Source organism: Eleutherodactylus coqui, chromosome 5, assembly GCF_035609145.1.
Source record: "Eleutherodactylus coqui strain aEleCoq1 chromosome 5, aEleCoq1.hap1, whole genome shotgun sequence".
NCBI lineage: Eukaryota > Metazoa > Chordata > Amphibia > Anura > Eleutherodactylidae > Eleutherodactylus > Eleutherodactylus coqui.
In genome coordinates this window covers 93,527,557-93,554,259 of record NC_089841.1, presented here as the reverse complement: position 1 = coordinate 93,554,259, position 26,703 = coordinate 93,527,557, and the positions used below count along the sequence as shown (strand labels likewise).

General features: G+C 45.0%; 1 protein-coding gene across 5 annotated transcripts in view; it reads right to left on the bottom strand.

Annotated features, from left to right (window-relative positions):
* POC5 (POC5 centriolar protein) overlaps positions 1-25,521 on the bottom strand; it is a 42,528-nt gene extending 17,007 nt beyond the window's left edge. For 2 of the 5 annotated variants that reach the window (XM_066602872.1, XM_066602873.1), the window contains exons 1-6: positions 24,508-24,563; positions 22,418-22,501; positions 15,114-15,258; positions 11,938-12,045; positions 10,757-10,959; positions 8,664-8,840 (exon numbers count right to left, since the gene is read on the bottom strand). In XM_066602872.1, coding sequence (XP_066458969.1) covers positions 8,664-8,840; positions 10,757-10,959; positions 11,938-12,045; positions 15,114-15,258; positions 22,418-22,501; positions 24,508-24,546 — 756 coding nt within the window. In that variant the 5' untranslated portion in view covers positions 24,547-24,563. Of the gene's footprint in view, positions 1-8,663; positions 8,841-10,756; positions 10,960-11,937; positions 12,046-15,113; positions 15,259-22,417; positions 22,502-24,507; positions 24,564-25,393 lie in introns of those variants that run through there. The other 3 variants (XM_066602874.1, XM_066602876.1, XM_066602875.1) reach the window with 3 other exon arrangements.
* Positions 25,522-26,703: the final 1,182 nt, after the last annotated feature.

Genomic DNA, 26,703 nt, shown 5'->3' with positions numbered 1-26,703 from the left:
TACAGTAAATGAATCATATGTTAGTATGTCATCATCTAGACAAAAAAGATTTATTATTGGCTTGAACAATGAATGTCTGTAATAATTAGTATACCAGTCAGATATTATGTTGACTGTTAACCTATTTCCTCCAATGGCATTTTTCACTGTGCTTTTTTGTGGCCTCCTTCCAAGAGCTATTACTTTTTTTTAGTTTTTTGTTGATAGTCGTATGAGGGCTTGTTTTCTGGGGAGGAGTTGTATTTTTTTTTAATGGCACCACATGACGGATTTTGGTGCAGAATCTGTACCAATATTAATTTACAATGCATGTCCCATTTATTTGAATGGGGAAATCCACATCGCTGTCTTCACGATGTGGATTTTTTCGCCGTGGATCTGAAATGCGTGTCACAGAAGAAAAAAAACCAAAAAAACTGACATGTCACTTCTTGACGCTGATTTGCAACAACATCCATACAATTTTTTTTTTCTTATGGTATGTACACTGTCAAAAAAAAAAAAATCCCAAAAACAAGCACCTAAAAGGAGTTGTTGTTTTGCTGCAAGACTCAGCATGCAGTTACAACTCGGGCTGATATGCAAAGGATTAGAGTTGTGGTGGGATTACATAAACGGTATTGCCACTTGAGGCCTTTACTACATACTGTATATATTTTATTCAAGTCCCCTCTGATGTCCTGATCGCTGGTGTAATACATTGCAGTACTTCTGTGATGGATCATAACTGTAATGTTAGCCTATGTCTTTACATGGCAGGACTGTAGGCGATTGTTAGGTTCCAAGCTACCATGATAACCCCTCGACATCCTGTGATTGGATTACACAAGCGCGTGCATGGGGTGTTCGTTTGTCCGATTGGGTGGATCAAGAAATCCCCGCTCTCTGTCTAATGTTTAAATGCTTTAGTCACTTGACTGTGGCATCTAAGTGGTTAAAGGTGTGTAATAGAGCCTTCACCTGCTGACTTTGTTCCTGAGCCTGCTCCATACTCCAGCAAGTACATGTTTATCACATGTGATGTACATGTGATAATCATGTACATCACATATCCCCAAGAACTGTTGAGATTCAAAATAGGCCGGTCAATAAGGGGTTAAAGGACAGCAAACAGATCTTAAAAAGACTAAGGAATAAATACAGAAAGGTTGGTAAACTGCAAAATGTTTCATTACATAAAAAACAAATCTAGCCTTCAAGTTACAGGGGTTGTATCCCAATTTCAAGTTATATCCTATCCAAGAATGGGACTCTTGTCCTGCTCCCCTGTCACAGCGGGGGGAAAGGTCGCTTCCCCCCACATAGTTAAGTCACTGTGAATGGAGCACCGGCCATACGTGCGTGGTCAGAGCTCCATTTATTTCAATGGGGCAGACAAATACCTGAGTGGGTGCTGCTCGAGTATCTCAGCAGTCCCATTGAAAGTGAATGGAGTGCTAGCACGACCAGTGCTTCATTCATTCTGTTCCTCACGGTGGAGGGTGAAGTGAGGAAAATTGAGGATAGGCCCCCACCCTTTCTTGAGATCGGCAGGGCTCTCAGCAGTGAGAACCCCACTAATCAGCAAGTTATTCCCTATCTTGAAATTCGGGTACAACCCCTTTAATAAAAGTGACCAGGACCGCATTAACCATCCCCGCCCTGCCCCCAAGACCACAAACAGCAATGAATATTCAAGCCTGCAATAACCACATTCAGTCTTTGGCGTGGCGGCGCACAATGCTTGAAGTTCAGGGTGTTCCTGGTCATTTTAGAGTAAGCCAGCAGATGCGTTACACTGCAGTTATTGAGTAATTATAATTAGCGACTGATTGGGAACACAAAAGAGCCAAAATACAGTGAAATGACTATACGGAGAGATAATTACAGGCTGCAGGGACATGACTCAGCTAATCAATCACCTCCGTAGTCCTCCTGCCGCGGCGCACATAGCTAGTGTTCCCACGCAGCCAGCGGGAGTGGCACACAAATGCATTTATCTTCACATAGAGCAAATAAGATCATTTAGTGTGCATGTCCGGAGCCATATCAAAGCGCATGAAACCATCGCTCTACCAAGTAATCAAGTGACATGCGAGATTGCATCTACATGGAAACTAAGCACTGTGCACAGCTAGCTTCAATGTGTGGCATGTAGCATAATGATGTGTAAACCTGGGATGGATAGTTCATGGATCTTAAATGCTCAACATTTTACTTATAATGTCACTTTTTCAATAATAATGCACACACAGTTATTATAGTGCAACGTATAATTATCAGCTTGTCTACTTAAATAACTACATTTGTGTTTAACATTCTCCATCATATCGTCTGGCAGCAGATACTGCTGGAAACCAGTGTGAGCAGATGGGATATAACAGAAGCTCTAAACAGGACAGGAAGCATGGTGGACATGGTCACCATGGACACCTTTTAGGTTCAGCTGGGTTCACACCAGCAGTCAGGTTTTCTGTTGTTCAGAAAAAAAATGTAGCACCTAGAAGAAGTTGTTTTGCTGGAAAACTCTGCATGCGGTTACATCTCAGGCAGATATGCAAATCATGAGGTATGATGCGATTGGAGCAGTGGTTCCCAAACTTTTTCAGCCATGGAGCCCTTTTTGAAGCAAAAGTTTCTTGTGGAGCCAAAAGGCGTGGTCAGGGGAGGGGTTATGGGCGTGGCTACTCACAACATATTTTTACCTCAATTGTTATTTTTAAAAATGGATGGGATATTGATATACATTATATTTAAAACTAACATACTGCGGAATTAAATCCTGCTCCACACGGCAATATCTGCACGGGTTTTGTGCAGATTTTTTTTCACAGAGTGTGGATGAGACGTTCAAAATCTCATCGACTTTGCTGCTACAGCTACTGTAAATCCGCCCCGTGTAGTCATAGCGGCCCCCTACACTGGTGGGCCCCAGTCGGCCTAGCGGCCCCCTACACTGGTGGGCCCCAGTCGGCCTAGCGGCCCCCTACACTGGTGGGCCCCAGTCGGCCTAGCGGCCCCCTACACTGGTGGGCCCCAGTCGGCCTAGCGGCCCCCTACACTGGTGGCCCCAGTCGGCCTAGCGGCCCCCTACACTGGTGGCCCCAGTCGGCCTAGCGGCCCCCTACACTGGTGGCCCCAGTCGTCTTAGCGGCCCCCTACATTGGTGGCCCCAGTCGTCTTAGCGGCCCCCTACATTGGTGGCCCCAGTCGTCTTAGCGGCCCCCTACATTGGTGGCCCCAGTCGTCTTAGCGGCCCCAGTCGTCTTAGCGGCCCCCTACATTGGTGGCCCCAGTCGTCTTAGCGGCCCCCTACATTGGTGGCCCCAGTCGTCTTAGCGGCCCCCTACATTGGTGGCCCCAGTCGTCTTAGCGGCCCCAGTCGTCTTAGCGGCTCCCTACATTGGTGGCCCCAGTCGTCTTAGCGGCCCTCTACATTGGTGGCCCCAGTCGTCTTAGCGGCCCCATACATTGGTGGCCCCCGTCGTTATAGCGGCCCCCTACATTGGTGGCCACAGTAGTAATAGCGTCCCCTATATTGGTGGCCACAGAAGTAACAGCGTTCCCTATATTGGTTAATTCTATCAGCCCCGTAGTGAGGCAAGGCTGTTTCTATGCGGAAACACCTCACATCCATGGGTTTCACATGGATGGCGAGGGCGATATTTTGGGCCATGAAACAAGGCCCATATCGCCCACACCAGTGTGAAGGAGCCCCCTGGTCCCAGAGCTACTCACCGTTGCAGCAGTTGTCCAGACAGGCTGTTTGAAGCAAATGAATGTCCAGGACCTGTGGTTGGCATAGCAACGCAGATCACATGACAGGAGCCGACTCATGTGATCCGCGATGTTATGCCGACTCCAGTGCCTGGACGTTACTTTCCTCAGTACAGCCTGTTGGGACACCACTACAGCAGTGAGTATAACAGGAACCTAGACCCTCCGTCGGAGCCCTTGACAATTGCTTGCAGAGCCCCAAGGGCTCGACAGAGCACAGTTTGGGAAACCCTGGATTAGATGAACAGTGTTGCCACCAGAGGCTCTAAAAGTGGTACCACCCTTGGATTATAAGAAGGCTCTTTGCAATAATATCAATTATTCCAAAACCAGGGAAAGATCCACTATTGCCAGATTCTTATAGGCCTATTTCATTGTTAAATGTACATGTAAAGCTTCTAGTGAAAGTTCTATCTAATAGACCCTCACAGGTGGTTGTGACTTATCTATCCTGATCAGAGTGGATTTATCCTAGCCCGCTCCACAGCGATTAATATACGGAGATTATGTCCTAATTTTCAATTGCCAGTGAATAATATGGGACGGAGAAGAATATGCTCGCTAGACGCTGCTAAAGCGATTGATAGTGTGGAGTGGCCCTTTGTGTGGGAAGTACTGAGCAGGATGGGATTTGGTTAGACCTACATGAGACTCATAAAACTTCTATATGTGCTATTTGCGCTAGTAACTGAGCCTCTCACTAGCGTCTAAAGTTCTTGTCCAGAGGTGGTGGGGTTTAAAAGAGGACAGGTAGAGGAGAAAGTGGCATTATATGCAGATGATCTGCTACTGCTTTGGGCGGTGCTGGCGACTCTCTGGATGTGGCAATATCTTTGATCAGACATGGTTCATTCCCTGGCCTCACCATAAACTGGAGCAAATCTGATATACTGCCAATAGATGACCCCAATATTGCCGTAGAGGAAAGTAGAACCCTTATGCAATGCAAATTAGTCATTAGTCAAATTGAACCTAGACCCCCTACTGGTGAAATTTAAGACAAAAAACATGATGTCTGGTGTAAACTCCCACAATTATAAGAAGAGTGAACCTAATTAAGATGATATGGATGCCGCAACTGGGGTACCTGCTCCATAACTTGCCTCACTGGATCACGCAGGGTCTCTTTTACAGGGTTAACCACTAGAGATGAGCAAACGTACTCGGTAAGGCCGATTTCACAATCGAGCACCACGATTTTCGAGTACTTCATTACTCGGGTGAAAAGTACTCGGGGGCGCTGTGGGTGAGCGGGGGGTTGCAGAGGGGAGTGGGAGAGAGAGAGAGCTCCCACCTGTTCCGCGCTGCTATCCCCCGCTCCACCACGCCCCGCCCCCCGGCGACCCCCGAATCTTTTCACCCGAGTAGTGAAGTACTCGAAAATCGCGGTGCTCGATTGCGAAATCAGCCTTACCGAGTACGTTCGCTCATCTCTATTAACCACCTATTTAGAGGCTTGATTTGGAAAGATAAAGGACCTAGAATTAAATTAGAGACACTGTGTAATCCTAAAGGAGAGGGAGGACTCGCGCTGCCTAATCCCATGTCATTTTTTTTTGTGTCACAAACACAACATTTCAAGGGATGGGAGTCGGAAGATACGCGGGATGGGATTTATTTTAATAATGCACATCTATTTGAGGCCCTAGAGAGCTTTAAATTCTGCTGTAGTCACCAGAATTTCCCAACTTTAGCCCTCATGCAAAGGGTTTGGTGGAAGGTTAGAGAAATAATGGGGATCAAAAGGTTTTACACGTTTATACCCTTATTTGGTACAATCTGGAGTTAAATGAGTTAGAGGGCTTTCAAGGGTGGAAAGATAGGGACTGTCTCAGATAGAGTCAGGAGCCAATATAAAATCCTTTGAGCGGTTGAGAGATGATTATGGCTTGCCGCACATGCAATTCTTTAAATATCTGCAGCCTCGGCATGCCTTCCAGATAGAGAGGAGCCTCAATAATCTAGAATTTGGAAAACTTCTGCCGGCAGAAATTATAGGAGGTTCAACTAGTACAAAGGGGAAGATTTCCTGGATATATTCCTGTCTACAGGACCAGATAAACCTGCGATACCCTATGGCAACAAGTAGTAAGTGGGAGGAAGATATTGGTCCTATTGAGGAGTCACTGTGGGCAGAAATACTACAGATGACTCACAAACTATCCTTGAGTGAGTCTCATAGGCTGTCACAGATGTAGCGTAGTTGTGAATCCAGCACTGGGGTGAGGAAAAAAAAAAAAAAAAAAAAAGAGAACATCCTGACAGACACTGCAGATGAAGGCTGTGCTAGCCTTTCCTTCTACCTCTCTCTGCAGAAGCTGCTGCTCCCCTCTCCCCATAGACATCTATGGGCAGCACGTAACCAGGTTCCTCAGTGAACCGATTTCTCTTAAGGCGGATATTTCAGAATGAATAATCAGCATTGGAGGCGGCTGGAATGGCTCAAAAGTTGAGAAAAGCGTTTTTTTCCCTAATAAGGATGTATTACAAAGTTTCTTATATTCACCTATATTATTGATTTGAAAGTCCATGGGGAGGACATTATATATATATAGCCCATAACAAATGCAGAAAACGTGTGGTAAATTTCAGACCGCTTCAAATGACGAAGGAGAAAATAAGGTTCAATCTCCTGTTGCAAAAAATATTTTTTTATTGTAAAAGCTGTGGAATCATCATTTCAGGAACTGATTTTTGCAGAAGCAGTTAATCTCTTCAAGCAAAAGGTATAGATGATTTCTTGAAATAAGATTGCATGAACAATTGCAGGTGTCCTGCATCTGCCAAGGGGATCGCGCCAAGCAGGATTTCATGAGTCATGTGGTATCTACAAGCATATTTTTATTTTTCAGATATTTATTGAACACAAAGGAAGTGTCATCCCCACGTGTCTACGAGAACATGAAATGTTCTAGACACCGACTGCAAATGTACTCATCCAGAGACAGATCACACTGTGAACACATTAATCACCACTGCCATGTCAAGACAAAGATAAATGAGACACCGGGCTCCACATCACCCTCGTTCCACTCGTGTAAAAAGATGTCTGCCTAATAATGTCAATACAGATTGCTTTACATTAGATATGTATATACGTGTGTATAGAACTATGGAATGGTAACAGAAAAGTCGGAAATGTACCCAATACTATCACATAGAAATCTCATGGTGATTTGGCAGCAGGAGTACATTTTGAAATAGATCCTGACTAAATTATACTAGATACTAAATTTTTTTTACGTTTTCCTGGTAAAGATGTAAAAGTATCGAAAGTTAGAAAATGCAGTCTTCAGATCGTCATTTCAAGGGGGTTTCCCACCACAGGCAGTTATCGCCGATCCACAGATCAAGCTCCTGCTGTCCCACCAAAGTGAATGGGAGAAGCAGTTGAACACGCACAACGTCGCTCCATCCACATGTGGAGCTCGGTGTCGTCCATTCTCCATATTGCTGGAGTCCCAGGGGGTCCTGCGGTAAGGAGAGGTCTTCAGTGGGAACACCCATTTAACCTAATAGTGACCATAGTGTTTTGGTCCTAAATAAATCCAGCTTTTTTTTTTCTTTTAATAAATATTTTGTGCAAACTGTTGTACATCAGCCCTAACATCTATTTCTTAGGGTGCCAAAATAATGTTTACGGTGCTCTTTTTGTGACACACAGGGTTATTTTAAATACCTTTGTGTAGAATTTTTTTTCTTTTCTTTTTGTATACATTACTGCTAATAAAACAAAGGTTTTTTCTTCTAGTTTTTCATTCTGTGGGTTCCCTAGTTTGTTTTGAGCATTGATAATACATACTGGCGTCAGATTTAAGAGAACAGTCTAAAATTTAAAAAAAATTAAAAAAACAAAAACAAACCTGTCTTTATTGCTCTTAGCAACCAATCACAGCACAACTTCCCTTTTTAACAGTGCTATGGGAAATTAAAAGCTGTGATTGGTTGCTATTGGCAACAAATAGTTGTATTTTTGTATAGTCTTGGTTACATTGGGTGGCTTTAGGGACCGTTTGTGTGGGCAGTGCGGTTTTATTCGTATTTTATTATTTTACTTAGGTACTTAAGGGAAAACAGCACACTTTACAACTTTAATCCTGCAATCTACATTTATTACAGCATGTCTAGGTGATGTACATGTATGGCGCTTGGTCATATTTGGGTTAATCTGGACTTTATATACTACGATTACCACTACATACACCCATTTTTACCTTAAACATTGAATTGTTGCAGCATAGTTAGTTTATTACTTACCATCACTATTGCTTAATAAAGTGGTTGTACCGCAATTGAATTTTATCATCCAGCCATAAGATAGGTGGGAGACATCACTGAGACCTCCCTCACCAATTTCAAGAATAAGGGGTGCTGTGCCCCCTGCAGTCCCTACAATGAGGAGGTGAATGGATGGAATAGCGGTTGCACTACTTTCAATGGGACTGCTGTAGATAGTCAAGTACAAGCGCTTGGCTATTTCCATCAGCCCCATTGGCATAAATGGAGTGGCATCAGCACGTCCATATTTCCATCTCCACGTCACTGCAAGTAGCTATAGCAAATCTGCAGTGATGAGAAGAGGGGCGACAGAGGTTCCCCATTGTCAGGATTGGTGGTGTCAGCAGTGAGACCCCCACCAGACTTATCACATATCCTATGGATATAGAATATATAAAAGGCAGTTATAGTAAAATTCCTTTAAAGGAATTGTTCTTTTAGCTTTCTGTTTCAATACTGGTATACAGTACTAAAAGTAGGATTTTGCACTTGGGGCTGGCTGCAAGGTTACAGTATGGAGTCTGAAGCACGTGTGAATGGGAATTATGGAAATCCAACAGTGCAGTCACTTAGCTGAACACAAATCGCACATTAAAGAAGAAATAATAGGCCGCCATAGAAGGCATTACCTCATCTTTCCTGTGTATGGACGTTTCATAGGTCTGTATCAGAGTTTGCAGACGGTCTATCTGGGTGCTCAAGTGAGTAATGTGCTCTGCATGCTTTTCATTCTGCTTTTTCATCTCCAGTTGGTGCTTCTCGATTATTGTTAGTTTCCACTTACTCAGTTCAGCCAACACATTTGTCTAAGAAAGACATAAAAGGTAAGTAGTTGCCTTAATGGATTTCAGCGTGACCCAGTATCCAAACAACGCTCTTCTAGCAGATAACAGGATGGTATCCACCCCTACTGGATAAGCATGCCCAAAAAGAGGTTTAATAATATACGATATAAATATAGAAGACATCATTCTGCAACAATGGCTGTCATACATGCATATGACATCTAGTTATGATCTCCTGCTAATGGCATGTAAAGATCATATTGGTGAAGTCTGATCTCAGACAAACGATTACTGCAGTCCTTGGCCTTTCAGGTTTACACGATTCATAAATCCAATCTCTACGACATGATGGCTGCGATTGGTTCATTGAGCGCTGCATTGATTGGTTCTTCTAGTGCTGCTCAGCCAATCACAGCTATTACTTCATGGAGGCAGGATTTATGAATTGGCTAAGCCGTGGCTCTGCCAATTCATAAGTCCCGCCTCCACAATGTGATTGCTGTGATTGGTTCTTTAAGCACTGCTCAGCCAATCAATGCAGCGCTCAATGAACCAATCGCAGCCATCGCTTCATGGTGGCAGGATTTATGAATCTCATAACTAGGAAGAGATCTTGTTTGGGCAACCAAGGACTGCAGGAACTGTGTCGGAGCCCTGGAGAGCAGCGGGAGGGACCTGGACTGAGCCTGCTGGTTAATGTACACGTAATTTTTTTTATGCAATGGGAAGAAAGAAAAAAAAAAAAGAAAAATCTGGGGGGAAGGGGGGGCGACACCTATTTTCGGGGAAACATGGTAGTGTCTTTGATTGCCGATGCATACTATGCATAGTGTGCATCGGGTAGGCTGCCTGCACATTAGCGGATTTGCATTGTGAAATCTGCAGCAGGCATCCGCCTCCAGATTTCGCAGCAAATACAGCCCATAGCATGCTATGACAATACGAGATTTCCTGCCCACAAGTGGAAATCGATTGCAATTTTCAGCTCGCAGGGGAGAAATTGCACCATGCTGCAACTTTGTGCTTATTATGCATGGACTGCTTCCATTCCGTCCCACGCCCATTCTGCAATCATCATTGCAGAGTGGTCGCAGGAGCCGCTTTTATCGCCATAGCTACGGTGCGGTGTCATCTGTACTGCGCATGTGTGCTGGCCGGCACATCCGCACCACAGGAAGAAAACGCTAGACAGTGTGCAGGCGGGCGTAATCAGTGCAGTGGTTCGGCCATGTTTATTTCTCATGGTCTGGGTGGTCACTTTATTATGAAAAAACAACAAATGCAATAGTCTGAGAAAAATCGTCAATCTTAAAAGGCCACTCCTGTCAAACTTTTTTCATTTACTATGTAACTAGTCCCTCAGTATTAAGGCAGCTGCAGACGAGCGTATGCGCAAATACGCTTGCATAAGTGCAAAGTATTTGCAGTGAATGAGGTTCATTTGCATGTGTCTGCGCACACTCCTGTACTTTTTCTGTACGCAGGGTCAGTTCATATGCACAGGCAACCCCCTGTCCAATTTAAAAGGCTATTTAGCCTAATGAGTTTTTCATGCATCCCCGTGCGTATTGTATGCGCATTTACACACCTCTCATAGACTTCTATGGGGCCCTTTGGTGTGCAAATAGACAGGAAAATAGAGCAGGTCCTGTTTTTTGTGCACGCAAAAAAGGAAGTGAGAATTAACCCATTGAAATCAACAGGTTCTCTTGTCCTTTTCGCACACAATTTTTCAGTCACCACATTTCCCATTTGAAGAAACTGTATGGACTGTACCACACAAGCTCTTCAAAGGAGATGGGGGGCAGACAGTTATTGCTAGTCTCACACATTTACAGAGAAGAAAATGACAATTCGTGTATTTTCTTTAGCTTATTTAGGAGAATATAGAAGGTAATGATTCTGTGCAAACCTAAAGTACCCCCACATCTGCCTACCTTTAGGTGACCGCTCCATAGATCAAGTAAGTCTTCAACTTGCTGCATGTTCTCAGAAGGGACAGGCAGCTGTGTGACTTGGATCCGTTCTGTCTGGGATCTAGCAGAGTCAGAAGAGGATGAGCCACGGAGAGACAGTTCATCCGAATGAACAGGAGAAAACACCTCCATACCCGATGCAAAGGTTGTCTGGAACGTAGGTTCTTCAAATACGAATAAAAATAAAAAGTATTAATAGCGACAATATGGCAGCAAGTGAACCGCGCATGACCTCGTACCTCTCGCTCACAGTCAAGTGCAATGTAACTGTATTATTATTATTTTTTTAATTCCCCACTCTGTTTCATAGAGGGGTTTCGTATGAATCGCCACCCATACTACACGTATTGTGTACGGACAGTGTTGCATACACGGCCCATACAAAAGTATAGGGTTCTCGCTGCGTGGCACGCAGAAAGAAAAAAAAACCAAGCATGCTGCGATTTATTTCTAGTTCGTATCAACATGCAGTGTTTTCACGCTAATGTGAACGGATCAATGAAAGTCTATTTACTTTCATTGACTCCATTCACCGCGTGTCAAGCAGCTGAACATCGTGGACGTAACATGTGCCAAAATCACGGTTGTGTGAATGAGCCCTTGGAATGTCATTTAAGATCCTCTTCAGCCATTTTGTTGATGCATGTCTTTGTAATATGTTTTAACAGAGGAAAGGGCAATTTAGTCATCAGTAGAGGGTTTTAAGTTTAAAAAAAAAGATAGTATGCACTACTTTTGTAAGATATGCAGATTGAAAAAGCCTATTGAAGTCTGTGAATCGAGTTTAACTCTAAAAATTAAAAAAAATCTCTGTATCCTTTAAGTTCTTACACCACTGCATTCTGAGAGCCATAGCATTTTCATGGGATTTCAGACACAGCTCACATTCACTTCAATGAGAACTGTGACTGCAATGCCATGTCAGGCCACTGCAGTGTGTATGGAGCTGTGTGTTTCCAGCTCTGAACAGTGACATAGAGGCCTTATGAACAGCTCATTGGTGGGAGTCTCTGACGACAGACCCTGCCAATAAGCTATTCATGATTCATCATTTAGAGTTGGACAACCTCTTAAACAGGGTTTGTTTTGCACATGTCTGTAACCCATTTCCTCAACTTTTTGTAGATTTCTAATGCTAATACCTATATTATTTTGTGAAAGGGGATGGTGTTCTTCAACATTAGTTGGAGAACACCCTCTTGGAGTTTCGGAGCTTCTTCGATCGTCTTCTAATGAAGATTTTCGTCTCTCTAAAAAGAAATGAAATACACATTAGTACGTGCTTGAAAAGCAAGAACTCTAAATCCCATCGATTGTGAAAATGAGACACAGAGATTAAAAAGGAGTATTTCGGACTTTTTGAACTGATGACCTTTCTTCTGGATAGGTCATCAGCAGTTGATGAATGAGGTCCATCGCTCCAGGCCCCATCCATCAGCTGATTGTCCAGCACACTGTCGTGCAGCAGGCCAGATGTCATCATCAGCAGTCATGGTAGGAAATGGGAGCACCAGCTTCATTCCCTTTGAAATCAGTGGGAGCGCCATGCTTCTCTTAGGCCTCCTTCCCACGAGCGTGACGGGCTCCGCAGCGTAATATTCCGCTGCGAAGCCCGTCACGGCGCCCCCCAGAGCCCCTATACTTACCTGCGGGAGATAGCGTGAAATCGCTTCCCCGCCCACCGCCGCGCGTCACCGCCCGTCACCGCCCACCGCCCTCGCGTCACCAGCCGTGTCACGTGCACGGCCGGCCGTGTCACGTGACGCGGCCGGACCGCGTCATTTGGCGTCATATGACGCTCGGCGGTGGGCGGGAAAGCGTTTTTTCACGCTATCTCCCGCTGGTTACAGCGGGAGATAGCGTGAATGGACGGCTTCCATTGACTGCAATGGAAGCCGTCAGTGCGTACAGCCCGTCCTCACCCGCAGAAAATAGAGCATGCTGCGGGTGAGGACGGGAGAAATCGCGGTGCGTAATTCCGCGGTGGAATTACGCATCGTGAGCATTGTGCTATTAGGTTCAATAGAACCTAATAGCTGCGGGCAAAGCAGCGGATTTTCGCCGCGAATTACGCGGCGGAAATCCGTTCGTGGGAAGGAGGCCTTAAGCCACTCTCACACATGTGCCAACCTGGCCTGCTGCAATAACGACAGCACTATCTGCTTCTAGCGGGCTCAGCAATCAGCGGGGATCCTAAAAGGTGAACCCCACTGATTAACTATTGATGACCTGTCAGCAGAACAGTTAAAGTCCCGAAGAACCCGTTTAAGGCTTCAGATAGTTTTGCACCAACTGTGTTAATGACAGCACCACTGAAAAGTAGCATCATTGCTGCCAATAAGCCCACGTGCAAGGATAGTGGCAAATATACAGGCACATTTAGAATGCCGCCCTCATCTTCTGAAATACAAGGCATCTTAATGCACAAGGCTTGCTCTGGCGATTTGCATGCTGGTGCCAATTTTCCACCAGGTGAGACGCTATCACGCTTATTTTGAGTGAAAGCAGTCTCAGCATTTTGTCTGATTTTATACAATATTGCAGCTTATATCCAGATATCTGTGCAGAAATTTTTGTAAGCCTGGAGTCATATTTGGAATTTTCCAGAACCTTAACCCTTTCTAATCCAGACCGACATTCAGATTAACCTGCATAACTCTGATGTCGGGCGAAGTGCGACACGTTTCTAACACTATGCAGGACAGCGCAGCTCTGATGTCGGAGGCTGTTCACCATATGTATATTACACTATGCAGTAATGTAAAAATGTAGCGTAATGTAAAATACTCTATTTATTCCTTATTTCTCTAATGATATCTATTTAACATTAGAGAGATTAGAAATGAAGAGTCTTATTATATAAATTTGTGTTACATCAATATACGTATAGATTTTTAAAAATATCACAAATGGTCTTCCCTATGTGAAACACTCATAACTAAAATAGCTAATAAAATAATCAGGACATCATTTTTATGTGTTTCTGTTGGGTAATTCCAAGGAATCCACCACGCGTTTTGCCACCCATAGTAAATAATAGCTGGGGAGCGTGCGGGCAGCAGGGAAATTGGATTGGTTAAAATGACTGATACTACAGTTGGCCATAGAGGAGATAACTCTCAGGTGAAGATTTCTTTAGGCGACAGCGATTTCTCCAGTCTAAAGCCCTGCTCACATAGGAAATGTGGAAATCCACAGCACAAATAAGTGCATTTTGAGCCCAGATTTCTGCTGCAAATTTGCATTATTAGCAGTTCTAGATCCTCACATGGATTAGCCTCATTCAATGTATTCTCCGTGTAGAAAACCCAATGCCGATTCTGCATCAAGAAATGGCACGTCACTTTTTAAAAAACCTACACCATATAGATTACGGTGCGGACTTCCACTGAAATGAATGGATGTGCTTTCGGACACGGAATTTTCCTGTGCGAACAGAGCCTAAATATGCACGCTAGACTCAGGTGAGCGTACAAAGTGTGTTTTTTTTTTACAATGGGTAGAGAAGAATAAGTGGCTGACATTAAATATCTGCCAATGACTTTTTAGGCACATTGATATTCTGCTTGCCCAAACTCTCTTTTCCCCAACAGCTACCATTGGTGAAGCATCAAGATACCCAGGTCATTGGCCCATCTGACCTGTCCAGTCTGTCACACATTTTTCTCACGGGGCTAGCCTAGAGGAAGGCCGCCTGCAAACGGGCAGGTCAGATTCCGCATACGGAATCCGGCCCTGGCAATAGCGGTGTCCGCACGTACCAACTTTCTCTTTTCTTCCTCTGTACTGAGGATGGTTCACACGGCTCGCTGTCAGACATGCACAGTACAGTTTTTAAATATTTTTTTTGAACTCCTGCTTTTCCCACGAACCGGAATCCGCGACCTTACCGCAATGTCATGACTTCAATGGAAGCCGTCTGCGCGGAATCCGCGCAAAAATAGAACAGGCTGCGAATTTTCCTCCGCAAGCTAAAAATTGCAATTGATGTCCGCTCGTGTAGAGGAAAAAGCATTTTCCAATAGCATGTTATGGGCAGTATTCGCTGCAGAATCCGGAGGCGGCCGCCGGCTCCAGACTCTGCAATGCAAATCCGCTCGTGTGCAGGCGGCCGAACAGTAACGACAGAGGCAATACTTTACGAAAATTTTTCAGGCTCTGTGAGTTTTGAGAAGTCATAATAGATTATTATTTTGAAGTAAATAGACGACCGATTCTGTTGCCGTCTATCATATTTATTTGTATAAGAATGGACACGCAATATCTCCAGCAGTGTATTTATGTAGCGGTACGCGTGGGTCCGCCAGCTTGATAGTACCTGGAATTTGTTCTTGCGCAGCTTCCCCGGGACCTGAAGACCTGTCACTTGTGGTTTGCTCAGCAGTCAGTTGATGCTCCCTGAGGAAATGAGGCCCAAACTTAGGAGTTACCACAGCATAGCGAAGAAGCTCGTCATATTCATCCTGTCACAAAAGAGTTGGAATAATAGGAGCTGCTTAACCGTGTAATGAAACCAGGAGATGGATGTCATTTCTAGGACAGGAGGTTCTGCAGGAGAGAGGATTCTCCCTTCCTTCAAGAACAAGTTCACATTGAAAGCAAACAGCAGACAAGTGCGCTAAAGTGGCTTCTAACAAGCTGCTGTAGCGATGGAGGCTGGGGCTAGGAAACATAAGTACAGCCAACACACACCTCACTGGAAACGAGAGGGTTCCTCAAGACAAAACCTCTAAAAAGGGGGAACATTTAACCCTTTCACTCAATTTTCACACTTTTGACATAAATAAAACTTGAATTCTAAAATAAAAAAACTACTATTATATCCACAAAACGATATATTATCTGAAAGTAAATACTGCAAATATTGGAACCAGCACCTTGTACTGCATCTTCAGGCAATTTTGCTACAAAATGAAACATTGTGTAAAGAAACACACGCACAAAAAAAATAAAAAAAATTCATGTCTATTGTTAAAAGTCTGACCAAACCAGAATGTGACAAGACCATTTAAAAATAAAAGATTAGGATGTGCAAAGTGCATAGATAATCGCTCGTGCCTCATGCCCACGGCTGGGTCTGATTTCAACTACGAAATCTTGCAGCGGAATCAGGCCCTGTGCCCTGGTGGTGACCCCGGCTTACCTGTCCGGCGTCTTCTTTCTACGCTGCGGATGTGCCGGCTGCTGCGCCACTGCACATTCACAGTGCAGAGAACCGTGCTGGCAATGATGCGGATCTGCAACGACTCGCAGCAGGACTGACAGCTTCCGTTGACTGCAATGGAAGCCGTCCGTGCGAGCCTCGCACTAGAATAGGACATGCTGTGATTTTCCCACTGCGAGCGGGGAAGGGAAGGAAAGGAAAAAAACCCAAAAACGCTGTTGATTTCCACTCATGGGCAGGGAAAAGCGTTTTCTTTGCATGTCCTATGGGGAGTAGTTGCTACAGGATCCGGATCTTATATACACATACACTACCGTTCAAAAGTTTGGGGTCACATTGAAATGTCCTTATTTTTGAAGGAAAAGCACTGTACTTTTCAATGAAGATAACTTTAAACTAGTCCTAACTTTAAACAAATGCACTCTATACATTGCTAATGTGGTAAATGACTATTCTAGCTGCAAATGCCTGGTTTTTTGTGCAAAATTTACAAAGGTGAATAGAGGCCCATTTCCAGCAACTATCACTCCAGTGTTCTAATGGTACAATGTGTTTGCTCATTGGCTCAGAAGGCTAATTAATGATTAGAAAACCCTTGTGCAATCATGTTCACACATCTGAAAACAGTCTAGCTCGTTACAGAAGCTACAAAACTGACCTTCCTGTGAGCAGATTGAGTTTCCGGAGCATCACATTTGTGGGGTCAATTAAACGCTCAAAATGGCCAGAAAAAGAGAACTTTCATCTGAAACTCGACAGTCTATTCTTGTTCTTAGAAATGAAGGCTATTCCATGCGAGAAATTGCTAAGAAATTGAAGATTTCCTACAACGGTGTGTACTACTCCCTTCAGAGGACAGCACAAACAGGCTCTAACCAGAGTAGAAAAAGAAGTGGGAGGCCGCGTTGCACAACTAAGCAAGAAGATAAGCACATTAGAGTCTCTAGTTTGAGAAACAGACGCCTCACAGGTACCCAACTGGCATCTTCATTAAATAGTACCCGCAAAACACCAGTGTCAACATCTACAGTGAAGAGGCGGCTGCGGGATTTTGGGCTTCAGGGCAGAGTGGCAAAGAAAAAGTCATATCTGAGACTGGCCAATAAAAGAAAAAGATTAAGATGGGCAAAAGAACACAGACATTGGACAGAGGAAGACTGGAAAAAAGTGTTGTGGACGGATTAATCCAAGTTTGAGGTGTTTGGATCACAAAGAAGAACGTTTGTGAGATGCAGAACAAATGAAAAGATGCTGGAAGAATGCCTGACGCCATCTGTTAAGCATGGTGGAGGTAATGTGATGGTCTGGGGTTGCTTTGGTGCTGGTAAGGTGGGAGATTTGTACAGGGTAAAAGGGATTCAGAATAAGGAAGGCTATCACTCCATTTTGCAACGCCATGCCATACCCAGTGGACAGCGCTTGATTGGAACCAATTTCATCCTACAACAGGACAATGACCCTAAACACACCTCCAAATTGTGCAAGAACTATTTACAGCAGAAGCAGGCAGCTGGTATTCTATCGGTAATGGAGTGGCCAGCGCAGTCACCAGATCTGAACCCCATTGAGCTGTTGTGGGAGCAGCTTGACCGTATGGTACGCCAGAAGTGCCCATCCAACCAATCCAACTTGTGGGAGATGCTTCTAGAAGCGTGGGGTGCAATTTCTCAAGCTTACCTCAACAAATTAACAGCTAGAATGTCAAAGGTGTGCAATGCTGTAATTGCTGCAAAAGGAGGATTCTTTGACGAAAGCAAAGTTTGATGTAAAAACAATGTTATTTCAAATACAAATCATTATTTCTAACCTTGTCAATGTCTTGACTCTATTTTCTATTCATTTCACAACGCATGGTGGTGAATAAGTGTGACTTTTCATGGAAAACACAAAATTGTTTGGGGGACCCCAAACTTTTGAACGGTAGTGTATGTTTACAAAAATCATCACACCTGAAGACCTCAAAAATATCAGTGATTCAGGGAACAATAATCATTCATGTCACAGTTGGTCACTGCTATGTTCAGGTGCCGGGGGAGATTACATGGGTATTAGTGTATCTTGACGCCACCACTAAGCTAGGGGTTTGACAGCACTTGGATGCAGGCAAGCCCCTGTCACACCCCTAGCTCCTGGTTGGTTAGTTATCCAAAGTCCTAGCAGCACAGTGTGTAGTACATGCTACGCATAGAACATACACTAATACCTGCATCCACTAATGCTGTTCCCAGGTTACATGTACGCAGCAGCGGCACAGTGCTTCCTCCTTGCCGCACGCTACAAGGCCATAATGTGAAAACTTCAGCCGCCGGGGACAGTCATACGGGGCCCGGTAAGGGGAGGGCAGAGTCAGTGCAGCGGTGCAGCCGGGAGGCCCTTGCCGCCGCCGGGGACAGTCACATCGGCAAGACTGACAGGGAGAAGCCGCCGGAGCAGCGCTGGCCACTGTCACTGTAGTGCTGCTACCGTTAGGCCGCTTACGCAGATGCCACCGGGTGCAGTACCACCGGGAACACTCACATAACGCAGAAGCCACCGCCGATGCAGCGCTGCTGTCGGGAGGCCACAAGCACCGCCGGGTACAGTGCGGCTAGGAAGACTGAGGAAGAGCCTAGCGGCGGGGGTCAAACAACACCGCCGCCGGTGAAGCAGTGCTGGGTGGGGGCCGCTGCCGCCTACTGTCACAGCGGGGCCCGCAGCACGCATGCTGACTTCCAGGACCTGCTGTGAGGGTGAGTAAGAATAGCCTATCAGGAACAGGGGGCATCAACCCCCTGTCAAGCGTTGTGGTGACGTCAAGATACACTAATACCGATTACATGCTCATGTTAAGCCCTCAAAGACCAGACACTTTTTAGGGATTTTACCCATGTGGTGGTTTTACTGCCCAATTTGTTTTCCTTCAGCTACCAAAATTATTTTTGCTGCCTTTTTTTTTCCTGGGAAATATATAGCTTTTTTTTTTCATATATTTTTTAACTTTTCAAATTAGGTAAAAAGCTAAAAAAAAAAACTCTTTATTTATAGTTGTATTTTTTTAACTAGTATATTTACGCTAAAATAAAGTATAGGAATGGAAACTAACAACCACATTTATTAGTGCGTTTTATTTTCCATGCAGTTTGCTATAGATGCTGGGCGAGCCCAGGATGTCATGGCAGTTTGGCGCACTGTGGTGATACAGGGCAATCCACTGTTTTACCAGTGGGGGTTGTATTCCTGTATGGTGTGGCGCACTTATCTATGGCTGACATCCTTGGTATCAGTTCACATGTGCAGACTGTGTTTGTTAGCAGTCACCCCTCCCCAATGGAGGCTGGCTGAGCTGGGTGGCTCTATACTAGTCTGCAATAAACATTTAGCTTGCTCATATTGCAGTCTGGCTCTCTGCATTCTACTAGGGTCTAATGGTGATTGAGCCTGCCCTGTAGTTTATCAGATGGTGCATTTTTGGCTCCCTTTTCTGTGAGTTAAAGTATGGGAATGGGCTCCTCATTTTGTTTTGGATGTTTTGATATATCATTTGTCTAGTTTGGGATTACAGGGTGCATACAGGGACGGGTCAATTTCTTTGTTCTGCATATCTTTTTATTCTATTCTGTAATTTTTCGTTTTTTTTTCTTCTTATTTTCGTAATTTTTTTAAATACTATCTATGACCCCCATGATGTCATATAAGACCTCTGGGGGTCATTCACATTGTATTTATTTTTGTAATTTGACACTGTAGCTCGGGTACCCATAGGAGCCCCAGTTATAGGGGAAACCATCCCCTGTAGTGACATCAGACACTAACAGAGATGACCAGGGTCTGCTAGGACCCAGCAGCTCTGCTGTTAACAAGGTGCACCCAGCAGTCACGTGATCGCCGGGTCACATAGTGGAAGCCATGCTTCCACTTTCAAGTACATAACACTCATTGAGAAAGCAGAAGGCAGAAGCAGTTAAAAACCACTTCTGCCTTCTCTCCTAGGTTCTCGGCTGTGTCTGACAGTTGAGGATCTGACCTGCTCCTTCTTGATTGCAGAAGCAAAGGCTTTAATCCTGCACCGTACATATTCTATAAGCAGGGATTAAAGGGGTTTTCCGGTCAAAAATACCATTAATGACCTATCATCAGGTCATCAATTGTTGAACGGCCGGGGTCCGCTGCTCGGGACCCTGACCAATTAGCCGTGTAGGCACAAGCTGTCAGCGCCGCAATAACAGAGGTTGGAGTGGAAGTCTACACGCTGACCTCCCATGTAGTGGCCGGTGCTTGTAACTGCAGGCACAGCTCTCTACATGGGAGGTCAGCGCAAAAGCTCCCGCTCCGACCTCTGTTATTGTGGTGCTGACAGCTTGCGCCCACACAGCTGGTTGGTCGGGGTCCCGAGCGGCGGACCCCGGACGATCAACTGTTGATGACCTATCCTGATGATAGGTGATCAATAGTATTTTTAACTGGAAAACCCAATTAAATCCCAGGACCAAGTGCTGTACATTTACTACGCTTGCTCCTTGAGGATTAAAGAGGAAAAAAGCATCCCTTTATATGACCAACAGAAGGCACATAACTCATTGGTAAGAGAAGTGCTAACATGAGAGGTCTCGGTGTCCCCCCTCCCGGGTGTCACTGTAGGTTATACATCTTTCCTCTGTAACATTCTCTAGCAGCCTCGGCATGCGTATCGATACCGTTGGACTTTATGGAACCCTAAAGTCCGGAGGTGCTAAGGTTTCTCCTAACGGATAGCAGCAGGACAGTGTAGGGGTTCTATAGGCCATGCAATTCTCCCTGAGAAAAGGCTATGTAAATTAGTGATAGAATAAATGTCTCCACAGCGCCATCTACTGGTAGGTACCCAATAGGTGGTGCTTGCTTTTACAGCATACACACTAACACAAAAATGACACGATAACTTTATTCTAATGGTCAATGTGATTATGATGATACCAAATATATTTAGGATTTTTTTTGCTGCACTCCTTTAAAAAAAATAACATACCATATATACTCGAGTATAAGCCTAGTTTTTCAACACATTTGTTAATGTTGAATAAGCCCCCCCTCGGCTTATACGCGAGTGAGGTAAAAAAAAAAAACAATAACAAAAAACCCGCAATACTCACCTCACAGCCGGCGTCTGTGTCCCTGGCGCGATGGTCTCCCCGGCGGTGTGGCAAGCTGTTTGAGTATTCTCCCCGCTCAGCTTTGAAATCCCCCGCCGTCAGCGCTGTGTAGGGAAGCGCTATGATTGGATCGAGCGCCAGCCAATCACAGCCGATTCTCGATGATTCACAGCCATTCAGTGGATGACATCACTGAATGGCTACGATTGGTTTATCGAGGGCTGGGTATGATTGGCTGGCGCTCGGTCCAATCACAGCGCTTACTTACACAGTGCTGACAGCAGGGGAATTTAAAGCCGAGCAGGGAGATGACAGTGGGGAGAAGTCTGAAGCAGCTTACTGCACCACCGTGGAGATAATTGTGCCGGGAACACAGGTGCCGGCTGGGAGGTGAATATTGCATTTTTTCTTTACCTAGTATATACTCGAGTATAGCTCGGCTTATACTCGAGTCAATAAGTTTTACGAGTTTTTTGTGGCTTATTGGCTTATAATTGGGTCAGCTAATACTCGAGTATATACGGTATATTTAGAAAAATACATATATTTTTTACCGCCATCTTCTGACAGCCACAGCTTTTTTTCCCATTGTCACAGTTTTGTGAGGGCTCTTTCTGTGGGACGTCCTGTAGTCTCTATTGGTACCATTTTAGAGTATATACGACGTTACAGCTTTTTATTTAATTAATTATTGGACAACATGACCAAAAAGCACAATATTCTAGTGTTGTGTTTTTTTTTTTCTGACAAAGTTCACTCTGCGAAATAAGTTACTTTGGTAGATCTTTATGGACCCAGAAACACCAAATGTTTTTGTTTTGATTTTTTTTTTAAATTATAAATATGTGAAAAGGTTGGGTTTTTTTTAACTTTTGCCCTCTTATTTTTATCTAATAATTGATAAAAAAAAAAACAACTTTTAACTAATTTTAACTTTTTTTTAAAGTCCCATAGGTGATTTGAAGTTGCATTGTACCGCATTCTGACAGGTAGTCTATCAATCCATGCCACAGTTTGATAGGGCTGCCATGGCTGATTGCCTAGGGGCCTTCAGAAAGCCTTAAGCTGCCATGGCATCCACACTGCACATCACATTCTCATCGTGGGGGAAAGGTTTGGGACCTCAGAATACTAATCAGGGCATTTCACACTCATTGCAGCTGTCAAAGAGAGCAGATTGGGCTGTTGATCCTGCTCCATACAAACCCCGCACCGCTATGACATAACTTACAATCTTGGGTGTTAATACTGTATTTTAGGAAACGTTTATTGTATAAGTTTAGTCCAGAGCGTTTTGGTCCAGGAAATTGGAAAGCCGATTTGAGAAATTACTATTTTCTTATGCGTTACCTGGAAATCTGAAGACACTGAGCTGCCATGATCGGAATCTTTGGGAATGACAGGACTTCTACTGCACTCCTCGTCTGAAGACATCTGCACAAGACATCAAACCTCATAACACTATTCTGACATAGGCAAGTGCTGCATGCGGATGATGAGGATGTGCGAGGGGCTCTTAAATGAGGCGCAGTTGAGAGATCACAAGCTTTCAACGTGACTGTACACTGAATGGCCACTTTATTCACGACTCCAGCCCTTTCACAATGCAGCTTCCCTGTATGGAAGTTAGACATGTGACCCCGGGGGGGAAGCAGAAAATCAAGGGAAAAAGTTTGCCATGGACTAATTTCAGCGTAAATCCTCATTAGGATGGGAAACTAGAGTGAGCGAAGCGCCTTCTGATGAGGCCTGGTCATCAGGGCTAGACTAGCCGGGCTCAGTATTTCTAAAGCTGTGGGGGTTTCACATGCAATGATGTGGAGAATATACAAAGAATGGTGTGATCAAGGAAAAACATCCAGCAAAAGGATACCCGGTGGACTTGAAGAACTCGTTGACAAAAGGGGTCAGCGGAGGATGTCAAGAATTGTTTTGCCGAACAGTCAAGCACATTATAATTAAATGTAACACTGGTGCTCCAACTAACATGTCCGAATGCACAAGGTCTATAAGAGCAGGTAATCAGTTCCAGCGCCATTGCTGCCTAAGAGAAACAGAAAAGCAAGACTCAAGTGGGCAAAATTGTATCACTGAGTAGTGGAAAACATCGTCTGGTTAGATGAATCCAGATTTCTGTGGCACCATGCTGATGGGAGGGTCATAATTTGGCACAAGCAGCATAAACTGATGAACCCTTCCTGTCAGCTGGTCGGAGCATGTCAGTATCTCCAACTATATTGCGGTGGCTACCAGAAGCTTCCGGTCCACATGGGACAATATTCCCGCAGGGCGATTTCAACACCTAGTAGATTCTATGTCCCAATGAATTGCCGTGGTACTGAAAACCAAAAGGAGATCCAATGTGCTACTAGATGGGGGGTGAAAATAAAATGGCCATTCAGTGCATATAATCAGTAAGCAAAACCAACTGTAAATAAACAACTCGCCCCAAATTAGCAGCGCTCCCTAAAATCAGTGATATGGGAAAAAAATATGGTTATGCATAAATACAGTGAAAAATCAGGCACATATAGCAGCAGCAGAGAAGACAAGAGGGGACAGCGCCATATGCTACAGGTGTCGTCTGCAGAGTTGCCACCTTTATTCTTCTTTCCTGGACAAATTGTCAAAAATCAGAGACAATTATTTTTTTGAATTCATAACCATTTAGAAAACCGATATGACGATATTAGCAGCAATCACTGCGAATTCATTGTAACCGATGATCATCATCATCATTAGAGATGAGCGAGCGTACTCGGAAAAGCACTACTCGCTCGAGTAATTTGCTTTATCCGAGTATCGCTGTGCTCATCCCTGAAGATTCGGGTGCCGGCACGGAGCGGGGAGCTGCAGGGGAGAGCGGGGAGGAACGGAGGGGAGATCTTTCTCTCCCTCTCGCTCTCCCCTGCTCCCCGCTGCGACTCACCTGCCAGCTGCAGTGGCACCCGAATCTTCAGACCCGAGCACAGCGATACTCGGATAAAGCACATTACTCGAGCGAGTAGTGCTTTTCCGAGTACGCTCGCTCATCTCTAATCATCATCATCATCGCACTCCTGATCAGATCTTCCAGCATTTTGCACCAGGAATCTGCCAATTGGATGAGATTTCCAGAAATCTCATTCAAGGGCTGCAGAAGAAGAAACTTGTAGTGTAAACCGGCTGGTGGTGCAGATTTGAGGGCCGTGCAGTCCAAGATTGCAGAGGAGCCCTGAGACATTGCAAGCTAATAGAAGTCAATGCGGTCACGTCAAATCTGACCATACTTCCCAACTTTCGAACATGGAAAAGAGAGACAACTATAGTGGCACGCCGCAGCAAGCTTCTATGACAGGCCACACCCACTGTATCCCACAATGCCCGTTTAACAATAATGCCCCTCAAGCCCATTTAATTTATTAAATGCCCTTTTGTATCCAAGAAAAAAAAATGTCTACATTCGCCTGCGTCGCTCCTCCCACTCCAGGCCTCTGCATTCCATGGCGCTGGTCCTTAGCGGGCTTCCGAGTAGAAAGATCACATGACAAACATCATCACACGACCGCTACGGCTCAGCGTTAGTGAGGCCAGGGACTAGCTGTAGCGATCATGTGACATGTTCGTCATGTGATCTACCTGGAGCCCTGCTGAGGACCAGCGGAACAGAATGCAGAGGCCCGGGGTGGGAGGAGCGACGTAGGCGAATTTAGCCGTTTTTTGGCCAGATTTACATGGGTGTATTTGCGCATGAGTTTTTTGTGTGCACAATATGCAAATAATAGAACCCCTTGATTTCAATGGGTTTGTTGACAAGGGCGAATGTTGCATCACACACACGAAAAAGGGAGAGCATGCTATATTGAGATTGCAGGAAGAGACCGTATCGAGCACTTATTGAAGAATTCGGCCACTTCAAAGCCACACAAACACGCTCCCGTGAAGCCGGCCTTATTGCAGCATCGGATTATTAATGGGGCAGTTTGGCCGCCCCGACCATAATCCGCCATTAGAAGGGTATGCAGGACATGCCGCCTGGGACAGCATCCTAAATCTGGGACTATCCTGCGGGATCCTGGACAGCAGGGAGGCATGAACGTGACCGGATAGCCTTCCATTAGTTTGCAACATCACAGACTACACTGCAATACTTGGTGCATGACCTGCCCTATGTCTGTGGCACATCTCTTTCCCACCCCTGCATGTGAGCCGGGTGAAACCCGCGGGTACAGCACTAAGCAGGCGGCTACTTCACAAGCCCAGCGCCCCATGACAGTACTTGTTCTATAGGAATATACCGACAGAACCGAGCACCAGCGCTGCACCACTGACAGCACGGCCACCCACCTTTGAAGTTGGCGCTGTCAGCTGCTCTACTGGCGAGGTAACGGCCGGATACCAAGGAGCGGAAGTACAGCGTCGCCATAGTAACGGCACACAGCCCGGCCGCAAGCCCGCTGGAAACAGTTACAGTGATTCCACCAATCAGCGTGCAGCTCTCGGACTGATGCGGCGAACGCTCAGAACAAGAGTCCTGATTGGCTGAAAGTAGGGAGTCGGTGACGTAAAGCACGTGGCTATAACTGAATCTACAGGAGGCGGCGAGGACGGTGTGACGCTTTACGCTCAAGTGTCGTAACATTGTAGTACCAAGTAGTAGTAGTGTTCCAATGCCGTCCCTGCAAATGTGCTTTGCTGCAGAGGCTTAACAGTACCTATTTGCAGTAATCCATTTCACACATTGAACTATTCATTAGTTGCAATAAAGCAAAAAAGAAGTATGCAGAGTGCTGCCTGAAACATGGCTTCTTCCTCACAGGATCCTTCATTACTGCATCCACATGCCCCAGAAGTGGCAGCCTTAGGAACCCTCATAAACACTGATCCACCTGTGTTATGCGAACACGCAGGAAATAGAACCCATTGATTTCAATGGGTTTGTTCACATAAGCATATTTTGTATAAGCATTTCGTTCTCGCAAAAAATTTGCGTGCTCTTTTCCTGAGCATTTGCACAGGAAAAGAACACATTGAACTAATTAAATTAATTGACCATTTCAATGGATAGGAGCATGGCTACGGCTTTTTTACATATGCAAATGAGGCCTCAAGTCCATGGGGAAAGTAAGAATTAAAATCCGGAGTGTTTTTGCCGCATGCGTATCCGCACCTCATAGGAATGCTTTGACCACCCGCGGGTAGATAAATACCCGCGGATGGTGTTTAAAAGTGAATAAAAAAATTTCTGGAGCATGAAAAAAAATGGACATGCTCCATTTTAGTGCGGATCATGCGGGCGGGAGCTCATAGAGCACATAGCTCAATTGATCTCCTGCATGAAAAATAAAAGACAATTACAGTGCATCCGCAGCCCAAATCCGCGTTACAAATCTGCAGTGGATTTTCCCCGTGGACATGAGGCCTTAAACGCACAAATCGCATCGGATTCCACATGCAGGAGTCCGACCCTGCCCACAGCTGAGGACACTGTTTATTCGTCCGGGTCTTCTGCGTGCCTGTCTGGGTCTTTTATTTTCTTCACTGTGAGTATGTGCGGAAGCTTTCCTGCGGAATTCATTGTGGATAGACCACGGATCAATGAAAGCCGTCTATGTGGGATCCGCACTGACATGGAGCATGCTGCGTTTTTTTTTTTT